At 41.3% G+C, this 20,269-nt stretch overlaps 1 protein-coding gene across 3 annotated transcripts in view; it reads right to left on the reverse strand.

Moving 5' to 3' along the window:
* Positions 1-3,299: 3,299 nt before the first annotated feature.
* The window catches only part of ANAPC5 (anaphase promoting complex subunit 5), a 38,375-nt gene continuing 21,405 nt past the window's right edge, over positions 3,300-20,269 (reverse strand). For 2 of the 3 annotated variants that reach the window (XM_067700911.1, XM_067700913.1), the window contains 10 exons: positions 18,102-18,183; positions 17,377-17,466; positions 15,981-16,162; positions 14,795-14,930; positions 10,879-10,953; positions 8,399-8,520; positions 7,834-7,941; positions 7,603-7,750; positions 4,029-4,191; positions 3,300-3,631 (listed from right to left, as the gene is read on the reverse strand). In XM_067700911.1, the coding sequence (XP_067557012.1) occupies positions 3,420-3,631; positions 4,029-4,191; positions 7,603-7,750; positions 7,834-7,941; positions 8,399-8,520; positions 10,879-10,953; positions 14,795-14,930; positions 15,981-16,162; positions 17,377-17,466; positions 18,102-18,183 (1,318 nt within the window). In that variant the 3' untranslated portion in view covers positions 3,300-3,419. Of the gene's footprint in view, positions 3,632-4,028; positions 4,192-7,127; positions 7,202-7,602; positions 7,751-7,833; positions 7,942-8,398; positions 8,521-10,878; positions 10,954-14,794; positions 14,931-15,980; positions 16,163-17,376; positions 17,467-18,101; positions 18,184-20,269 lie in introns of those variants that run through there. The other variant, XM_067700912.1, reaches the window with a different exon arrangement.

A 20,269-nucleotide genomic window follows, 5' to 3' on the forward strand; every position in this document is an offset into this window, starting at 1 on the left:
AATTGCTGGGATAAAAAAAGAGAAAGAGAGAAAGAGAGAAAGAAAGAAAGAAAAAGAAAGAAAAGAAAGAAAGAGAGAGAGAGAAAGAAAGAAAGAAAGAAGGAAGGAAGGAAGGAAGGAAGGAAGGAAAGAAGAAAGAAAGAAAGAAGGAAGGAAGGAAAGAAAGAAAGAAAGAAAGAGAAAGAAGGAAAGAAATAAAGGAAGAAAGGAGGGAGGGAGGGAGGAAGGAAGGAAGGAAGGAAGGAAGGAAGGAAGGGAGAAAGAAAGAAAGAAGACCCTGAGAAGTTTCTTGTTTCTCCTCAACAGGCAGTGAGATTAATATGTTTGTTAGTCCCAAACATAAACAGCAGCATAAAAGACGTCAGCAGGAGCACAGATGAAGTTCTTCATTTGCCTTCGCTGTATTATGAGGAAGAAAAAAATCAGTGTGACCACCCCAAAATGACAAAGTTTGAAACACTCTAAACAAGTAGAAGTGTTCAAGATACATAGGTGAACACAAAGGCAGCCTGGTGATGAGAGAAAGAATGTAGGTTGAGGAAGCTGTCACACCTGCACTGAATCCTGACTGGTCCTCCCTGCTGAGGGGGCTGGGTCAGGCCACGTCTCTGGGCCTAAATTTCCTCAACTGTAAAATGGTATTTGGCTTACAAGCATTAGAAATGGTATTGATATGTGTGAAAGTACCTGGCACAGTGTCTGGCCTATCCTGGGCACTAGATAAATGACAACTGATTTTATCCATTGTATTTTCAACAAACGAAAAGAATGTTCCCCCAAACAGTAAAGTACTTTTGAAAACTCTGGGAGCAGACAGCTCTAGGGTAATGCACCAGCAAGGTTGGATTCACAGCCCTGCAACCTACTAACAGTGTGAGCTTGGGTTGTGAGTGACTTAACCTCCTTATGCCTCAGTTTCTGTCTGTTAAAGGGGATTATTACTATTGCCTACCTCTTAGGACTGTTATGAAGATTAAATGTGTTAATATTTAATGAAAATAATTTAACACTCTGTAAGTGTTAAGCTGTTTGTTCCCACCTGCCCCAGGACTGGAAACACTCAACACCCAACCTGCTGGGGAGGGTTTCCATCACGGCAAGCCACTGGCGTGGGTCATGACCCCACTCCTCTCTTCCCCTTTGAGGATCTATCCTCAGTCCTCTGGTATAGACCCAAATGCCCATTGGTTATTTACTTTTAGTTCCCTCCTCACCAAACCCCTTCTCCATTTAACCAAATCATTGATTCTTATACCCCTACATTAAACCACCCATAATTACACTGTTCTGATTCTTCCTTCTCCCACCAAATGCTCCACCAGGAAAAAAGATAATTAGCTGTAATCCAGACAGTTATGAGTTTTTGGGTCACTCTGATGTTTCCAACTTTCCATTTAACGCACTGTTCCTTCCTGAAGAAGCCAGGCTCCAGCCAACAAATCTAAGTCACAGATGGCAGGGAGTCTCAGACTCTTTTTATTAGCTTTGGATGCAGGCCTGGCAGGGTGAATGTGCAGCAGGCTGAGAGCAGGGTTAGGCAGGAGACTTCACGGGCATGCCAACTGTGCAGTCAAACAGGGCTGTGTGTTTAGAAGGGCCCCGTACCTGGTTTAACGCTCCACTTAATATAGGCCTCGGGACTTCCCTGGTGGCGCAGTGGTTAAGAATCCGCCTGCCAATGCAGGGGACACGGGGTCGAGCCCTGGTCCGGGAAGATCCCACATGCTGGGGAGCAACTAAGCCCGTGTACCACAACTACTGAGCCTGCGCTCTACAGTCCGTGAGCCACAACTACTGAGCCAACGTGCCACAACTACTGAAGCCCGCACGCCTAGAGCCTGTGCTCTGCCACAAAAGCCACAGCAATGAGAAGCCCGCACACCACAACGAAGAGTAGCCCCCGCTACTCCACTCGCCCGCGGCTAGAGGAAGCCTGCATGCAGCAACAAAGAGCTGACACAGCCAAAAATAAATAAATTTAAAAAATTATATATATATATATATATATATATATATATATATATATATATATATATGGGCCTTGTAATTTTACTTTTCACTGGGCCCCACAAATTATGTAGCTGGTCCTGGTCAGGTGTAATGATGTTTAGTTTTTATGTCACCCCATCTCTTGAACTTTCTTACACTGAGGCAGAGTAAGATCACTTCTTAGACTGGAAGGAGCTTAAGTACATTGACCAAAAATGACATCAGATTAGAGAATATATGGGAAGAATCGAAAGAAACTGATTAATAATGGTTACTTCCTGGGAGGAAGAATTACATCTTACTATACAGCCTTTAACAATATTTAATTTTTACCATCTACATATATAACCTTTCAAATAAATGTAAGGAAAGATTTTTAAACATCAACATACTAATTAGTGTCTTTATCTCCACACTGAGTCTCTTATTTTCAGAGCAGCTGTCTTTCGCCAGCAAACGCACCCTAATGAGTGGGAGTTGTTTTACACTGTTTTGAACAGCTCTGGGGATAAATTATTTCCCATCCGAAGGTTTAAATTTAACAGAGAAAGAGCCACTGATAGAAGCTGCAAAATTTGGTTGGTTCCTGGTTGCTGTTTTGGATTTGAAACACGGGGATTTTTCTGTGAACACTGAAGGGTAAGATAAATACACAAACAGAGCAATAACTGGCTTCTGCAGGGTTGAGATATGTAAATCAGTGTATATTTGAGTGATAGCATCCACATACCTCTGAGCTTCAGACCCTTTCTCAACTTATAATCACCTCATTCATGATGAATTCCTTATCATCCCTGATTTATTAAGTATAGAAAAAATATACCCATGCAGAAGATATGAGAAAGCCAACACCCAGAAAGTGACTGAAACATGCTTCTTGTCATTGGTCCAAAAACCATAAAAAGATCTTTCCCATCTTAATCTCCAGTCAGGGACTGACATGTGCTTGCAAGTACACACAGACCCAACCCAAGCACCAGTCCAGCAGAACAAAACCGGGGAGCTTCCAAAGGAAAATCCAAGCCTCCGAAAAACCTGCACCAACCCCCTCAAGAGATCTACCAATACCCGAAAGAGCTCTTGTCTGAGCATAGGTGCAAAATGAATTTACACACTGGTGGAGAGTGTGCACAATTGCTAATAAGATATTGGCAACTTTGCCCAGAGAGAACATAATCTTTAACACTTGCACTAAGTTATTAATAAACCAGCCACTTATTAACAGAATGTTGGTATCCTTTGCTATCAAAAGAAAGAAAAGGGAAAACAAAAAACAAATACGTATATTTTAGCAACAAAATAAGACAAACTAATCAGAATGCAGTTTATTGATAAGACAGATATCAAATACATCATTTATATGGAGGGAGGGAGTATGAACAAGTCCAAAATCATCTACTCTGCACAGTGGTCCAGTGGGGATGTTCTCACTAGAGAAGATTTATCAAGGGCACCCCATGAAAGGGCAGGTCCTGATGCAGCTGCCGGAAGAGCATCGCACACCGGTTCCTCTCCTGGGTCTTCCCCAGGGTGTGGTAGAGTCTGGCCTGGAAGTAAACGACGTCTCTGATCTGCTCTTTGCAGTCGACCTTTGCAAAATAGTTCTTGGCTTCATTGAGGTTCTCAATGGCGGCCTCAAGAACTGATGGAAAATGGGGAAAATACCACACATATTTAACTCAATGCTTCACATATAGTTTTCGAAGCTTAATATCTATTTTTATTGATTTAACATATACCAGAAACTTTTACATTCTACTCTTTGAGAAGAAACAAACAAACAAACAAAAAAACACCACTAAGTCTTTAGTACTGATTTCCAGCCTCACACCTAGTTCTGTAGGGTTAAAATAACAATTCACTTGCCCTCAACCTTCATGCAAGTATGCAAGTGAAAGCACTTTAAATGCTGCATGAAATTATAACATATATTTGTGAACACTCAAAACTTAAATACTGTCCCAAGTTTAATGTCTTTTCTTCTTCTTTACAAGTTTTCTGTAATAGTATTACCTAACAATCTTTGTATGGTTTCCTACCTGCTGCTTTCTTCAGTGGCTCATAGGAAGCTGCTGAAGCCACCTGGCACTTGGCCACCAAGAACATGGCACGGCCTTTGTCCAGGACAGCCCCGTCAGCCAAGATGGGCTCAATGGCCATATGGAGAAGACTTAAGGCCTGTTCTGGGATTCCAAGGATGAGCTGAAAAAGAAACATCATGGTGCTATACACACCCACACCCACTGCCGACTACAGGAAGGGCTTCATTTCTGGCTCTTCTCTTCTGAATGGCAATGTCTGGCTTACTTTCTCCCTGACATGTACTATCTTTAATGTGCACCACACTCTTAGAAAACATAATGTGTGGCAATCGGTTTCAGGCTACAATAGATAAGGGAGGGAGTAATTATTTACATTATAGAAAGGTTTCTGTCTTTACAAAAATCTTTTACATTGATGATTCAAAAAGGTTGAACTAGCTGTATAAGAATCACTAGGAGAAAAGGAACTACTTTTAAAAAATTCAAAAATATATAGTAAAATAAACAAGGGTACACTAGAAACATCCATTTAACAGAAAATAAACAGTAATGGAGGAACAAGAAAAGATGTAAGACATATAGAAAAATATAGCAAAATAGAAGTAAATCCTTTCAAATCCATAATTAAATTAAATGTAAATGGTTTAAACTTTTCAATTAAAAGCAAGAGATTGGCAGAACAGATTTTTGCAAACATGATACAACTATATGTTATCTATAAGAGACTCACTTTAGATTAAAAGACATAAATAGGCTGAAAGTAAAAGGATAGTAAAAAAAGATATTCCATGCAAACCGTAACCAAAAGAGAGCTGGACTGATTATACTAATAGCAGACAAAATAGACTTTAAGTCAAAACTGTAATAAGAGACAAAGAAGGACATTATATACTGATAAAGGGCCAATTCATCAAGAAGATACAACAGTTATAAACATATTAACACCAAACAACAGAACCCCAAAATATATGAAGCAAAAACTGACAGAACTGAAGGGAGAAATAGTTCAACAATAATAGTTTCAGAGTTCAATACTCTACTTTCAATAGTGGATAGAAACTTAACAGAAGATCAGCAAGGAAATAGAAGACTTGAGCAAGACTATAAACCAACTAGCCCAACAACAGCAGAACACATATTCTTCTCAAATGTACATGGAACATCTCCCAGGATAGACCATATGTTATGCCACAAAATAACACTCATATTTTAAAAGGTTTAAATCATACAAAATATCTTCTCTGACCACATGAAGTTAAATTAGAAAACAGTAATAAAAGGGAATCTGAAAAATTCACAAATATGTGGAAATTAAACAACACACTCGTAAATAGTCAAAGTGTCAAAGAAGAAATCACAAGGGAAATTAGAAAATACCTTGAGATGAACAAAAACACAACATACCAAAACTTATGGGATGCAGTGAAAACCTATAGGATACGGTGCTCAGAAGAAAATTTATAGCTGTAAAAGCAAACATTAAAAAATAAAAGAATCTCTGGGGCTTCCCTGGTGGTGCAGTGGTTGAGAGTCCACCTGCCGATGCAGGGGACACGGGTTCGTGCCCCGGTCTGGGAAGATCCCACATGCCGCGTAGCGGCTGGGCCAGTAAGCCATGGCCGCTGAGCCTGCGTGTCCGGAGGCTGTGCTCCGCAACGGGAGAGGCCACAGCAGTGAGGGGCCCGTGTACCACAAAAAAAAAAAAGAAAGTGAAAAGACAACCCAGAGAATGGGACAAAATATTTGCAAATCATATATCTGATAAGCGTCTAGCAACCAGAATATATAAAAACTCTTACAACTGAAAACTAAAATTAGACAACCCAATTTAAAAACGGGTAAAGGACTTGGACATTTCTCCAGGAACATACACAAATGGCCAGTACTCACATGAAAAGATGCTCCATATTATTACTTATTAGGGAAATGCAAATCAAAACCACAATGAGATATAACTTCACACTAATAAAATGGAAAATAACAAGTGCTGGCAAAGATAGAGAGAAAGTGGAACCTTCATACATTGCTGGTGAGAATATGAGATGGTATAGCCGCAGTGGAAAACAGTTTGGTGGTTCCACAAAAAGTTAAACAAAGAACTATATGACCCAGCAATCCCACTGTTAAGTATACCCAAGAGAAATGAAAACATATATCCAGAAAAAAACTTGTACATCAATGTTAAGAGCTATTTATAATAGTCAAAAGGTGGAAACAACCCAAATGTCCATCAACTTATGAATGTATAAACAAAATGTAGTGTATCCATCTGATGGAACAGTATTCCATTAGAAGGAATCTAGAACTGACTGACACATGCCACAACATGAATGAATCCTGAAAACATGATGCTAAGCGAAAAAGCCAGACACAAAGGCCGCACACTGTATGATCCCATTTATATGAAATATCCAGAACAGGCAAACCCACAGAGACAGAAAATAGATTAGCGGTTGCCAGGGGCTGGAGGGAGGAGGAAGTGGGGAGTGACTGCTTTAGAAAAAATGGGTCTGGGCTTTCTATTTGGTGTGGTGAAAATATTCTGGAATTAGACAGTGGTGATGTTTGCAAAATAATGTAGATATTCTAAAACCACTGAACTGTATACTTTGTGTGTGTGTGTGTGTGTGTGTGTGTGTTTTGCAGTACACAGGCCTCTCACTGTTGTGGCCTCTCCCGCTGCAGAGCGCAGGCTCAGCGGCCATGGCTCATGGGCCCAGTCGCTCCGCGGCATGTGGGATCTTCCCGGACGGGGCACAAACCCATGTCCCCTGCATCGGCAGGTGGACTCTCAACCACTGCGCCACCAGGGAAGCCCTGAACTGTATACTTTTAAATGGTAAATTTTATGTTATGTGAATTTTATCTTAATTAAGAAAAAAAATCACTGGGGAAGCTGGTAAGGAAAATAGACTCCTAGGCTCCTCCCCTAGAGATTCTGCCTCTGTAGGTTTGAGGCAAGGCCAGATATGCAGATATTTTTTAAATCTCCCCAATAATGCTGATGCATGGTTTGGGGAACCTCTGCTTTAGTTAGTAAATTCCTCCAGTAAGTTCAAAATTCATTCATTCAATAAATATTTATTAAAAAGCTACTATGTGTGGATCCTATTAGGTACCACAGGATATAGCAGGGAAAAAACAGTCCCTTCTCTCATGGTCTTTACATTCTACAGGGGGAGACAGAAAACAAACATAAAATACAATTTAACTTCCAAAACCTTTCAATGAACACATGACTTTCTCATTTCCTTACTCATTCTCTTGTTAAATCAAGCACAGCTCTGGGCCAGCTAAGTCATTAATATGATGCAAATGTCCTCAATGAAGAGGCGCATCCTCCTTAGTAAATACACAGCTCGGTAAAGCCAGCACCACTGGGAGGTGTCAGCTTGTCACCAAGTTCACAACTCCAGACTTCCATGGAAGGCTTGCACAGTGACACTACCTTCCCAGATTTCAATATTAAGAAGCAAAAGCTCATTACTACGCTTTTCAAAACCAAAGAGTAGTAACAGACTCACCAGTTCTTGAGCACAAATATGTGCTATAAAAACAGAGATCAGCTTACCTGGGCAAAAGCCAAGTTCAGCACTGTTTCAGAGGCCAAATGCTGCAACCGGTACTCCTTGGAGAGAGCCAGAGCCTGCAGGAGCACAGGCAGCGCGATGGTAGGGGAGGAAGATCGCCAGTACAGCTCTGCCACAGACAGCAGGACACTGCCCACAAAGAGGAAGGCATGGGATGACAATAACCAGCACAAAGTACCACCTAGGTGAGATGCACAAAAGCCCTCCCTTACCTGATCACCATTTCTGTATTCCTGATTTTCTGACAATGAATCAACAATTTTTGTAAAAGCTTGTGCGCCTCTGACATTTGGTTCTGAGCTTGTAGTACAGTTGCTTTTCTGACACAGAAACAAAATAAACACAAATGGTTATGTTGATGTTTTGCAAGGGTTGTAAGCAGAGTCACTTTCAGGTTTAGAATCTCTATTTCCTCAATTAGACTGTAATTGTAACCTCCCAAGGGGAATAACTGTGTCTGATATAATTTTTCTTAAAAGAGAAAAAAAAATTGTGTGTATGTGTGTGTGTGTGAGCACATGTGTGCACACACACATACAAGCACACAAGAAAAAAGTCTGGAATTATAGATAGCATGTTAGTGATTATCTCTGGGTACTACTTAACTTTCTCCATTTTGTTTATTTGTATTTTCTAATGGTCTGTAATAAATAGGTAATAAATAGAAAAAAAAGTTTTTTTCCTAAGTTAATCAATTAAGTCACACACAAAACAAATAAGAATAAAGCCATTTGAGAACTACTTCATTCTGGGGTTGGAGTTTTCAAAATTTCTTACCTGTATACACCCTCTATGCTATTAAGAGCTGTGATTCCTGTAACAATTGAATCAGCCAAATGATATTTGCCATCATTCATTGCTCGGTCAAACTGTATTTTTTGATCACACAGCATCCATAACTAGTAAGAAAAAAAACACAGTTAAGAACAGAATGGCAGGGGCTTCCCTGGTGGCACAGTGGTTAAGAATCCACCTGCCAATGCAGGGGACACGGGGTCGAGCCCTGGTCCGGGAAGATCCCACATGCCACAGAGCAACTAAGCCCATGCACCACAACTACTGAGCCTGTGCTCTAGAGCCCACGAGCCACAACTACTAAAGCCCGCGCACCTAGAGCCTGTGCTCCACAACAAGAGAAGCCACCCACCGCAAGGAGAAGCCCGCGCACCACAACCAAAAAAAAAAAGAACAGAATGGCAGATGTTCACCTCATTATTCAACAGAAATATAAAAGTATTTTCGCTTGCTTAACAAATATCCTTACAATTCACACACTTTTTTTTTAGATTAAAAAATTTTTTTTTAAATATTTCAAGTCTGTGAAAAAGCACTAAGAATAAAATAACAAAACGTGTATAGCAACCATCAACTTTGTCAAATCACAACATTTTGCTTTACTTGCTTTGGATACTATTGCACATTATTGAGGTACTTTGCAAATTCCATTCTCCTCTTTCTGTTTTCAAAGGAAGCATTTGATCTGTTGTTTATCATTCCCATTTTTTTTAAGAATTTTTTTTAATGAGTGATCTATGACGATTGATTATTCATTCATTCATTTATTTACCGCACGGCATGTGGGATCCTAGTTCCCCGACCAGGGATTGAACCCAGACCCCTTGCATTGGAAGCGAGGAGTCTTAACCACTGGGCCACTGGGGAAGTCCCCCCAATCATGTTTTTATACTTTTACAAAATATTTACTTATCCTTAAACAATATATAGTATGAAAAAAAACAATATATAGTATGATCTTACATGTTTTTAAATTTTGTATAAATAAATAGCATCATACTGTATGCATCCTTTGACAACTTGCTTTTAAGCTCAACATTATTTTGGGGAGGCTTAAACATGTTAATACAAGTAGTTCTAGTTCATTCCTTTTCACTGATGAATAGTTTTCAACTGTATGAATATGCAACAACTTATCTATTCTTGTGTTGATGGGTATTTAGGTACTTCCACTTTCTCACTCTTCTGAACAGTGCTGCAGCAAACACTCCCCTACATCACCCCCTGTGCTGTGCAACAGTTACCCTGGGTATACAGCAAGCCGTGGGAAAGCTGGGCTGTAGGACATATGCACCTTCTCCTTAACACAGTGCCCATTTGTTCTCCAGATGGGTCACACCAGTTTACACTCCCCGCCGGCGGTGTATGACATGACTCATTGCTCCACACCTTCACCAACAATTGGTGGTGTCAGATATGTTACTTTTGGCCAGTCTGATGGGTATGAAATACCTCCTTATTTTTTCATTTGTATGTCCCTTGATCAATAGTCAGGCTGAGCATCTTTTCATCTCTTTATCAGCCATACATGTTTCTTCTAGAATGTGAGTTAAATTGTGTCTTTTTTTTTTTTTTACTGTGCACCTTCTTAAAACATGCCTAGAACAGTAACCGAAACTGCTCCATCACATTAGCACTACCACAGAACCACGCTTAATTCTTTTTCCCCACAGCATCCTTGGGTGCTAGCTTCTATTTTGTTCACTTACCACCTTTCCATCTGGGTACTCTGAATTCAGATCACAGCCAGCAGCAGTGAGATCCCAGCACAGCTCATAAGCAGACGGGCATTCACACCATATCTAATGAGGTGGGGCCAGCAACCCATGTGAACGGAAGCCCCCCTACCCCCAGCTCAGGGACCAACAGTAGGAGATTCCCAGGCCATGGTCTCTCATGATTTCAAATTCCCTAATTTAGTTAATACGAAACTTGGTAAGGGGAAGAAGAGAAAGAGGCCCCTCGTAATAGTTTTCTTGGCCCCATCAGAGATGGAAATTGGTGCAAAAAGGAACAGAGTGCCTAGGACTGCTTTATAAAGTTCATTCCCTCTGCATACATCTTGCCAAAAGGTTATTCAATTCTGGGAGGAAAAGGTTAAAGCTGCCAAGTAGGAGAAAACAGAGTAACAAAACGGAGACCTAATTCTTGATCTATCAAAGGACACTGATGATTTCTTTGCTTACTCCCATACAGTTAGAGGTATAGGGAATACTAATTTAAAACCACGAAGACAGGAATGAAAAAAGTACCCTACTTTAATCTTTTCTCAGAGGTTATTCCTCAGCCTTCTGGAACGCAGTTTACAGAGTCTCCTATGTTGACCTCAAAGCACGGACGTCACAGAAAGGAACCAAGACACAAGAGGCTGAGGGGAGACTCTAAAATACCCTATTTTGACAATAATGCAGTAAAAATGGTATTTTCAAAAATAAATCGATGACACACAAAAGGCAGGTTACCTGGGCATGCTGACTGTTAGGTGGGAATCGCTCCTTCAAGTGCTTTAACACTTCTGAAGCTGCAGCGAAACAGCCCTAAAATAGAAAGCCACGATTTGTTTAGCACGCCTGTGCTGACACCACACCTGCGATCCCACTCACAGGACATGAGTATGACTCACCTGTTCTTGGCGCAGCAGCCTGATGACCCTAGGCAGAGACTGTCAAGTATCAAGGGGCCATTTCTCTTAGGCTCTAATGTATTTCACTTGTACATTAAAAAAATTGTTTTTTAATTACACCTGTAATACATGTTCACTCTAGGAAAAAAACTTACGAAATACATGTGAACAACGAGAAAAAGGCAAATTACTTTTAATCCCACCAAAGATAATCACAGTAATTTCTCGGCACATATCCTTCTGAACTTCTCATATTCACATGAATATAAAACATATAAGTATTCCAAAAATAAGTATACATACCATTTTTGTAAATTGCCTATTTACCACATGGTAGGTACTCAATAAATATTTTTTGAATGAATGAATCTTTTCAGTGTCAACAAATAAATCTATACATCACAGTATTTTATTAGGTAAATAAATTATAGTCCAATCAAAATAATCTCCGGGCTTCCCTGGTGGCGCGGCGCAGTGGTTGAGAGTCCACCTGCCGATGCAGGGGACACGGGTTCGTGCCCCGGTCCGGGAAGATCCCACATGCCGCAGAGCGGCTGGGCCCGTGAGCCACAGCCGCTGAACCTGAGCGTCCGGAGCCTGTGCTCCGCAATGGGAGAGGCCACAACAGTGAGAGGCCCGCGTACGGCAAAAAAAACACCAAAAACTCCTAGTTTGTGATATTTTGATTGTTTCCAATTTTTTCCATTTTAAAAATGCTAGAATGATTATCTTGGTGGATACATCTTTGCATACTTGTCCAATTATTTCCTTAGGATAATACCTTAGAAGTAAAATTGCTGGGCTAAATGGTAGGCACTTTTAAGCTTTTTGATAGGTATATTACTAAATTACCATACAGAAATGTACCAAGTACTCTTTTTTTTTTTTTTTTTTTGCAGTACGCGGGCCTCTCACTGTTGTGGCCTCTCCCGTTGCGGAGCACAGGCTCTGGACGCGCAGGCTCAGCGGCCATGGCTCACGGGCCCAGCCGCTCCGCGGCATGTGGGATCTTCCCGGTCCGGGGCACGAACCCGTGTCCCCTGCATCGGCAGGCGGACACTCAACCACTGCGCCACCAGGGAAGCCCATACCAAGTACTCTTATACCAGCATTCTACACCTTTCTCCTCCCCTGATATTTAGCTTCTTTGCCTATTTGTTTGATGAAATTGGTTATTTCACTGTGTTAATTTGAATTTCTTTAATGACTAGATTGAAATTTTTTCATGTTTTATAATCATTTATGTTTTTTCTGTGAATACATGTTCATGTCTTTTTTATACTCTTATATTGCTAGAATGTCTATCTTATTAAGCCCCCAAAAGCTTTTCAATTTGTCCCTATCCTTTGGTCAGGTAGTATATCTTCAGTCTATATAGAAGCTCAGTTAGACCACAGGTGAACTTCCATTTGAAGTGAATTAAGTCAAAAGTATACTGAATTATAATAAAAGATCATTAATCTTTTTATTCTTGTGATTTTAACGGGCCAGTCTTGCCAATTATTTTCATGACTACCATACGGAGTTGGGCGTGTGGATCTAGATGGCTGTCAAACCTTCAGGCCAAGTAGAGAGAACAGTGCACACGGCAGCACTCCCCCAAAACATTCCTATTGTGACCTGCCATTTCCTGAGGCTGGGAGAGGAATGTGACACGATGAACCAGAGTTACGCAGAAAGAGTAAAGGGGGCCGGATCTCTTAGCACTTCCTCTGGGCTGCAGGAGGAAGCTCACAAACAGCAGTTCAGACCCCATAACTTCCTTCTAGGTTCACCCAAGCCCCAGTCACCACCACAGCAAAGTGCAGCATCCAGTTTATCTAGAGATCAGTTTCAGGACACAACTGGAAGCACAACACAAAGGAAATAAAAGAGCAAATAGAAATTCATGATAAAACTGCCTTCTCCGCAGTTGGCCAAGCTTAATTTCATAGGTGTAAGTCTAACCTGTATAATTGAAAATGCGACAGTCATCAGCTCAGTGGGTTTATCTACATGGTCAATGTTCTGACACTAGAAAAGTCTTTCTAAGGCAGGTTGAGAAGAGGTGGGGAAAGAGACTGAATTGAAATAAAGTGGCCACTGACTGTCTTCTAGCTGTATAATTAGAGGTCTCCTAGCACATCCATTGGAGCCAGGCAACAATGGCGTCAGCAGGTCTTTCACATAAGCCCGGAGATAGAAAGATTAATACAGACCCAAAGAGCATGGTATTACCCCCAGAAAAAATCACAGAACTGTTAACAACTGAACTTGGAGAAAGCTAAGGCTAAAGAATTGAGCCAAGACCAGATTTTCGTAAAGCGGTTCTCCATTCCAGGAGATGAAATAATTTCTACCCTACATCACTCAAAGAGAACCAAAGGGAAGTTATTCCACTCTTTAAGCTTGGGGTCAGTGGGGAGAATCCTACTTGAAAAAGTCACAAGGGGACACTGTAAATGGGTGGATTGTATGGCATGTGAATTCTATCTCAATAAAGTTGTTGGGGGAAAAAAGTCAACGTGAGGCTCGTACCAAATGCCTAACTGAACGTTCACTGACTCATTTATTACAAACGCTCCACTTAACCAAGGCACCAGCAGAGGAAAAGAATCCACGTTAAAGACGTTCCAGAACCACTACGAGGGGGGAAAAAGACCAAGAAAGTGATTAATGTGCAACATTCCTGGAGGAAAGCAAACAGCAAGAGCAGCTGGTCTGCTGTTTTAATGTCAGAGAGCTCAGGCGCTGCTTCCCAGATACAGGAAGATAGCAGCTGATGGAGGTGCAGGCAGACGCCATCAGCCAGAGCCCATCCATGCCCTTTGTTTACACAGCCACTTAGAGGATTGTAAAATGCTAAAGTATGTCTAGTAGAGGGAAGTATTTATAGACTTCTGAAAGGGGTGGAAACCACTCAAAGATTTTAGGATGCAGATTAAGGAATACTGAGTGTTAGGATGCAACCTAACGATCATTATTATACCACAAAGAGGTGGAGAAAATAATATGATCAAGGAAATGTGCTTATAGCAAGGCAGCAAGTTAGTTGGAGGGCTTTAGATAAGAGCTTTCCCTGACCTTTTCCCATGGAAGAAGATACTTTTGAGCAAAGGGGAAAGGAAGCCTAGAGCATCATGAGAGACCCTTTAATCAATCCCCTATAAAAAGAATCGTGTGAAATTACTTGGGCTGTAAGTAAAGGTAATGCCCTATTCCAACTGTCTTTCTTTGGAGTCAATCAGACTTGGGTTGAAGATCTGACACTGACATTTACTGGCTGTGGGTATGGGATTTAGCTCCCTGGAGCTCAGTTTCTTTTCTGTGAAATAGGGGTGATGATAAAGCTGACCTTACGAGGCTACTGTAAGGAATCAGGAAGATGATACATGTAAATCGCTAAGCATAGGGCCCGGCACAGGACAAATGTACAACAAACCTTGGCTATTGTCATCTTAGCTGTACTCTTATTATGTTCTTCCCTTTCCCACAAACAAACACAGCTCTACCACCCTAAATTTCAAAGACTCCTTTTTATTCCATTTGGTACATAGAAACAGCTGACCTCTCACTCTCTTCCCTGATGCCGAAAGAGATCCCAAGTTCAACAAACCTTGCAGACTCCACACCCAGTCCATTTCTACTGGTGGGATTTCACCCTTCCAACCACTTGCATCCAACCAGACCCGTCCAGTGCTTTTCTCAAGCACTAGAGGACAGAAATGGCGGGGCCTACATGGCTCCAGAAGCACAGGGCCCGGCCACCTGCCCACCTGCTCCGCGTGCAGCTCGGCGAGGTGGCCCAGCGCCACAGCAAACGATTCCGTGTTGTTCTGCTGCACACCTGCGTTCACCGACTCTAGGCTGTTCATGCTCAGCAGCAGCTGGGCTTGCTGCAGGGCCATGGTGCTGGGGAGGAGACACAGGAAGCCCCATCAGTCAAGAGACACAGGCTGCCCTCAGCCACACCCTACAGTTACCTTGGGTGGAAACAGGAGGAAGCAGGCTCTGGCTTCCGGGGAGCAGCTGCCTCCCAAAGCCAGTTCTCCTGTCCTCGGGACGAGGAGAGCAGAAAAGCATCCTGGATGTGCAGCCCCAAAGAAAACGTAGTGGTTATGGCACAATTGGGAGCTCCAAGCTCCAGACCGCCCCACTGCCTCTAATTTTCCCTGTGGTCACAGTATGTTAATTAGTTTTCACGGGTAAATTCAGACCTGATGCCATCCTGGCACTGGCTGCTCTGACAGTGGAAGCAGTGGCTAGTGTCTGCAGCTGTTTCAGACCACATCGTGCCAAAAATTATTTCAAGTACAAAAACAAGACTGATAAAATAGGCACTTCCTTTCATGACTGAATTCCTAGAAACAGCATATTGTCTAGGTGAGGTAGCTCCAGGACTAAAAATCTGGTTCAGAAGTTTACTTCCAGGCTACAGGAGGCTAAATGGGAGTTACACACAGAGCTGGAGACAGTCCAGAGAATACACCCTGGGCAACAGGGAAGCAACTTTCTTTACATAGCAGCTTTTGGGTTAAGGGGGTGCTCGGCTTGAGTGAGTGTGGCCCATGCCTCCTGGCCAACAGGAAGAGAGGTTCCCATCTCAGAGTGCAGGGCCGTGGTGCTTGGAGTCAGAGGACCTGGGCTTGAGTCTGGGCTCTGTCGCTTGTTAATCCGTTTGTGATCTGGGGCAGATCAGATTTGTGAACCTTGTCCTATGCATCCTGGAATGGAGATCACCCCCCAGTTACCTCCCAGAGCTGTTGGGAGGAGTAAATAAAAATGCGCATAGGAAAAATCTTTGCAAAGTCTGTGCAAAGTAGAAAATGTTTTAAAATTCTAAAGCGCTTTCTTTAATCCCCTGTACAAACAACCTCCATCCATTTGGCCTTCACAGAACCCATTTGCTGGCTTCAGCTCATCTATAAAAGGATTCGTGCCCTCATAGCCTTGAAGACCCACCTGCGGCCGTAGAGTCTCCAGATGGCTGTTTTCTGTGCGATGCTGATGTCGATGAGCTCTGACAGGCTGTGTTTCCAGTGCAGGAGGTCGGAGTCCTTTAGTGCATCCATAAGTTTGTTTGCGGTCTTCCCAGCAAAAGCTCTCTGCTGAACTAGGGACTGTATTCCCAGAGAGGCGAGGTACTAAGGGGACAGACATACGCACGACTCATGATAGAGATTACGTGACAAAATTTTGTTTTGCTCTTCAGAAATTTGGCATATTTCATTTCAGCACATGCACAATGATAGCACTATTTAAAAAGAAAGTACCTGTAAGCCTGACCCTGACCCGTATGCGATATGTTCCTGAAAAACTGGGGATGGAAGAGAGGGTAATAGTACAATGGGAAGAGCCAGGGCTTTGAAATTAAATGGATCTGGACTTAAGCACTGCCTCTGCCATTTATCATGTGACCTGGGGCCAGTCACTTAGCTTCTTAGACAAGCCCATCTGTAAAATGGGCATCACACCCATCATAAAGAATTATTTTAAGGATTAAAATTAAATAGTATATATCAAACAGTGCTGGGCACATTATGTGGTAGGAGATTAAGAAAGGCTGCCTATTATGAGCATAATTATCTTTTCATTAACTTCTGGTATAATTTTCAAGGATGAAAGCTCAACTAAAAAAAGTCCACTTAAATCCGTAACAAAAATTGTGCTTAAGAAGTCTATCATTTATTTTTAAATTTTTTTTAGACAGAATAAGGTTCTTTGAGCAATAGTAATCTAGATTCTAACAGTCATTACTATTTCATGTGTAGAGACTATGCCCTTTCAATGCCCCTCAGTATTTGTCATCGAGGAATATAATTCAGGTCCTTCCCTGCTACTCAAAATGAGAAAGGACAAATCTGCTGGTCAGGTCTACTGGTTCCTGGCTTTGTTTATTATTTCAAATAAGGATCAGCAAACTTGTTCTGTAAAGGGCCAGATAGTAAATAGTTTAGGTTTTGCAGGCCACAGTTGGTCTATGTCGCATATTCTTCTTTGTTTTTTTTCCCCCAACTATTTAAAAATGTAAAATCCATTCTTAGCTTGAGGGCCATACATAAGCAGGCAGTGAGCCAGATCTGGCCCATGGGCTGTAGAGTTTGCCAATCCCTGGTTTAAAAATAAGCCTTCCCTAAAAATTTTCTAAATAAATATGTGTAAGTTAGTGTTGATAATAAACTAAACAAAGATCTCATCAAGTTGATAAATGCAACTTTCACAGATGTTATTAGGATAAAGGGAGCAGAGAGAAACACATCAAGAGAATTTAGTGGTTTAATAATTAAGGTCACATGAAACTACCAAGAATAAAACCATACCATTTGTTTAAACAATCTCACAGAAAGATGAGCCTTACCGGTAACCCAAAATGTACAGCTTTCTTCACAGAATGTTCTAGAAGAACATAGCTATCGGATCTCTTCTGTCCCAGCACATAAAGCCAGCTCTGGCAAGAGAAGTCATCAAAATGTATCATAACAATAATAATGGCTAATGTTCTGTTGAAAGCATCAGCATGGTTGTAAGAACAAATTAACAACAGACAAGATAAATCCTCTAAAATACACTTTCACAAATTATAAACCTAAATGAAACCCATCAAACATATTAAAACCATCAGACTGAAATAATCAAGCCATTTATCTTCTTCACCTCTGAGAGCAGTGAGTGGCAAATGTTCCAGAAAAAAAGCATGAAGCCCCCATATGGCCTGTAACTGAGAAAGTGAAATGCTCAGGTGGTTGCTGAAGTCTGTGTTCTACTTGTGCTTGGTGAAGATGCTTTGACAGGACCAGGTCTTATCCAGTTACCAGTATTGCAAACACCTTTGTTAATGCCAACACTTGATGCGGCAGCTTTGCATGGCAAGCTGCATTAAAACTTGTAGACAAGAAATGCCTCCAAAGTAAAATGGACATCAAGAATTAAGAAACATAAATAAACATGGGTTGCCTTTCCTGAATTTCCCTGACCCCCTAACTAGTTTCCCACCACTGCTGAGGACCTCCCAATTCAAACGGGCCCTTTCGAAAGCCAACTCAACCCAAGGGCAGAACTTCCAAGACAGGAAGGTGGCCTCACCAAGCAATGCTGGAGACACACGTGATCGTTGGACTCCTGGGCAATCCTAATCGCCTCCTGCAGGGCAAGCTCTGCCTGTTGACTAATGACAGACTGAACATTAATAACTCATTAACCACCACAAACATGTACAAGCAACAGTAACAGGAAGTCATCTGTACGGTAATTCACCAGCGTGCACGCCTCTGGGTTGGAAGTTGAAACCACGGGCTTATTCCCTCAGAGGCACTCCCCTCCCCCAGCGGTAAGAAACAGTAACAGTGGAGATACAGAACATGTCCCTTCTAAGGTGGACTTCTACTAAAAGGGACATGAAAGAATGGCTTTTCTTCATCCCAGCTCCTAAGATTTTTTTTTTAGTTGTCTACTGCTGAGGGGAGGGACAAGGAGAGGATGTAAGATTTTACTTTCCATTGCCTTCGCTTCTGCATCATTTGAAAATTTTTTTTAACTATGGGATCTGATACTTTTATAATTTTTTCAATACTAGTTTTTAAAAGTATTTTGAGGATTTTCCCTTCTGAGATGTCTTCTTTCTGCTCATGTGGTTCCCCTCCCTCTGGGATGTGTCCCCCAACCTCGCAACTTCTGTGGAAACTCAGCCAACTGTTCTTGGCCCCACTGGGCCTTCGCTTCTGAAAAAGCCCACAGAAATGCTACCTGCCTGTGGTGCTTAATTAAATACTACTGTGCACCACCCTCTATTTATTTAATCTGTGTTAGTTTTATTTCTTCAACCTGCAGAGGGCACAGAAGTTCTATAAATACTGGATCACTGAGGATCTCAAAAAAGAATCAGAAATTCTATGGGTAGCACTTACATAGGGAAAAATTAATGTCAAATTTTCTATCAACACGAGCAACAGCCTCACACAATCAATTAACAGCTGAATTCTTCCTCAATAATTACCTGTTTGAATAAAGAAACCAGATACATTTTTACCTATTTTACATTTCTTTTAAATCCCTTTTAATGCTGAGAGGCACCAGAATATAAGCTATTTGAAAGCAGGAAGCATATCTTTACACACAGGCCCTCAATAAATATCAGTTGATTTAATTTTGTTGAACATCTGATGACCAAATAAATAATGTTACATTTAGAAAAAAGGTTTTTGGGAGAACTGTATAGATAGTATGCTAAAACAGGACTAAAGAAAGACTATTTTTCTCAGGTAGGAAGAAAAGGTAGATTACCAACACAGAAACTTCAAAGTTTCTGGCAAATCCTTAAAGAACCTATGGTTTTCCATTGCTGCTAATCAGAAAAGCCTCTGATAAAAATTTTCAGTAAAAGAGCAAGAGGCAAACTGGTTGTAAGGTCTGAAATGCATTGGCTGTCTACCGTTCGCAAAATGCCAGAGCAGAAAGATCTGTAGCCTCTAAACAACAGCTTCCTATGTCATTCAGTGTAAAAGCCAAAGTCCTTACTCGGGCCTACAGGACCCTAAACTCTCTGACCCCTGCCACCTCTACAACCCCGTCCTCCTCTATCCCCCCTTACTACAGCACTCTAACCGCACTACTTGCTCCTCCTCAAACATGCCAAGTAAATCCTGCCTCAGGGCCTTTGAACTTGCTGTTCTAGCTAATAAGGACACTCTTTCTTCAGATAATGCACAGATTACTCACTCCCTCAATTCCTTTAAATCTCTATTCAAATATTAAGTTAATAGAGGTAAGGGAGGGCCAAGTTGCTACCTTACTATTTAAACAGAAATTTACAAATTGACAAATAAGTGATTTGTGTGTATATCTGGAAGAAGAGTGTTACTTATGAAAACAATAGTACTCCCCATCATCACTCTCTAATCTCTTATCCTGACCTATCACTACCTGATTCATTATAATTATGTTTAGTGCTGTTTATTATTTATCTCCCCCACTGTAAGCTCCATGAGAACAGGGGTATTTTTTTTCCTCTTTTTTTTCACTCCTGATCCCCAGCACCTAGAACAGTGCCTAGTACATAGTAGATGCTCAATAAGCAACTACAAAGATTTTCAAGAAATCTTCACAATCCTATTAGCTAAGTGAGAAAGATTTATACAAGCCCATAACTCCAGGACTAAAAATAAAGAAGCCTGGAGTTGAGTAAATCAGATATTAATTAGTAATTAATTCCATACAGTTAGCTGCCTATCCACTGATAATATTGTAAATATAGA

Source organism: Pseudorca crassidens, chromosome 12 (genome assembly GCF_039906515.1).
Source record: "Pseudorca crassidens isolate mPseCra1 chromosome 12, mPseCra1.hap1, whole genome shotgun sequence".
Classification (NCBI taxonomy): Eukaryota; Metazoa; Chordata; class Mammalia; order Artiodactyla; family Delphinidae; genus Pseudorca; species Pseudorca crassidens.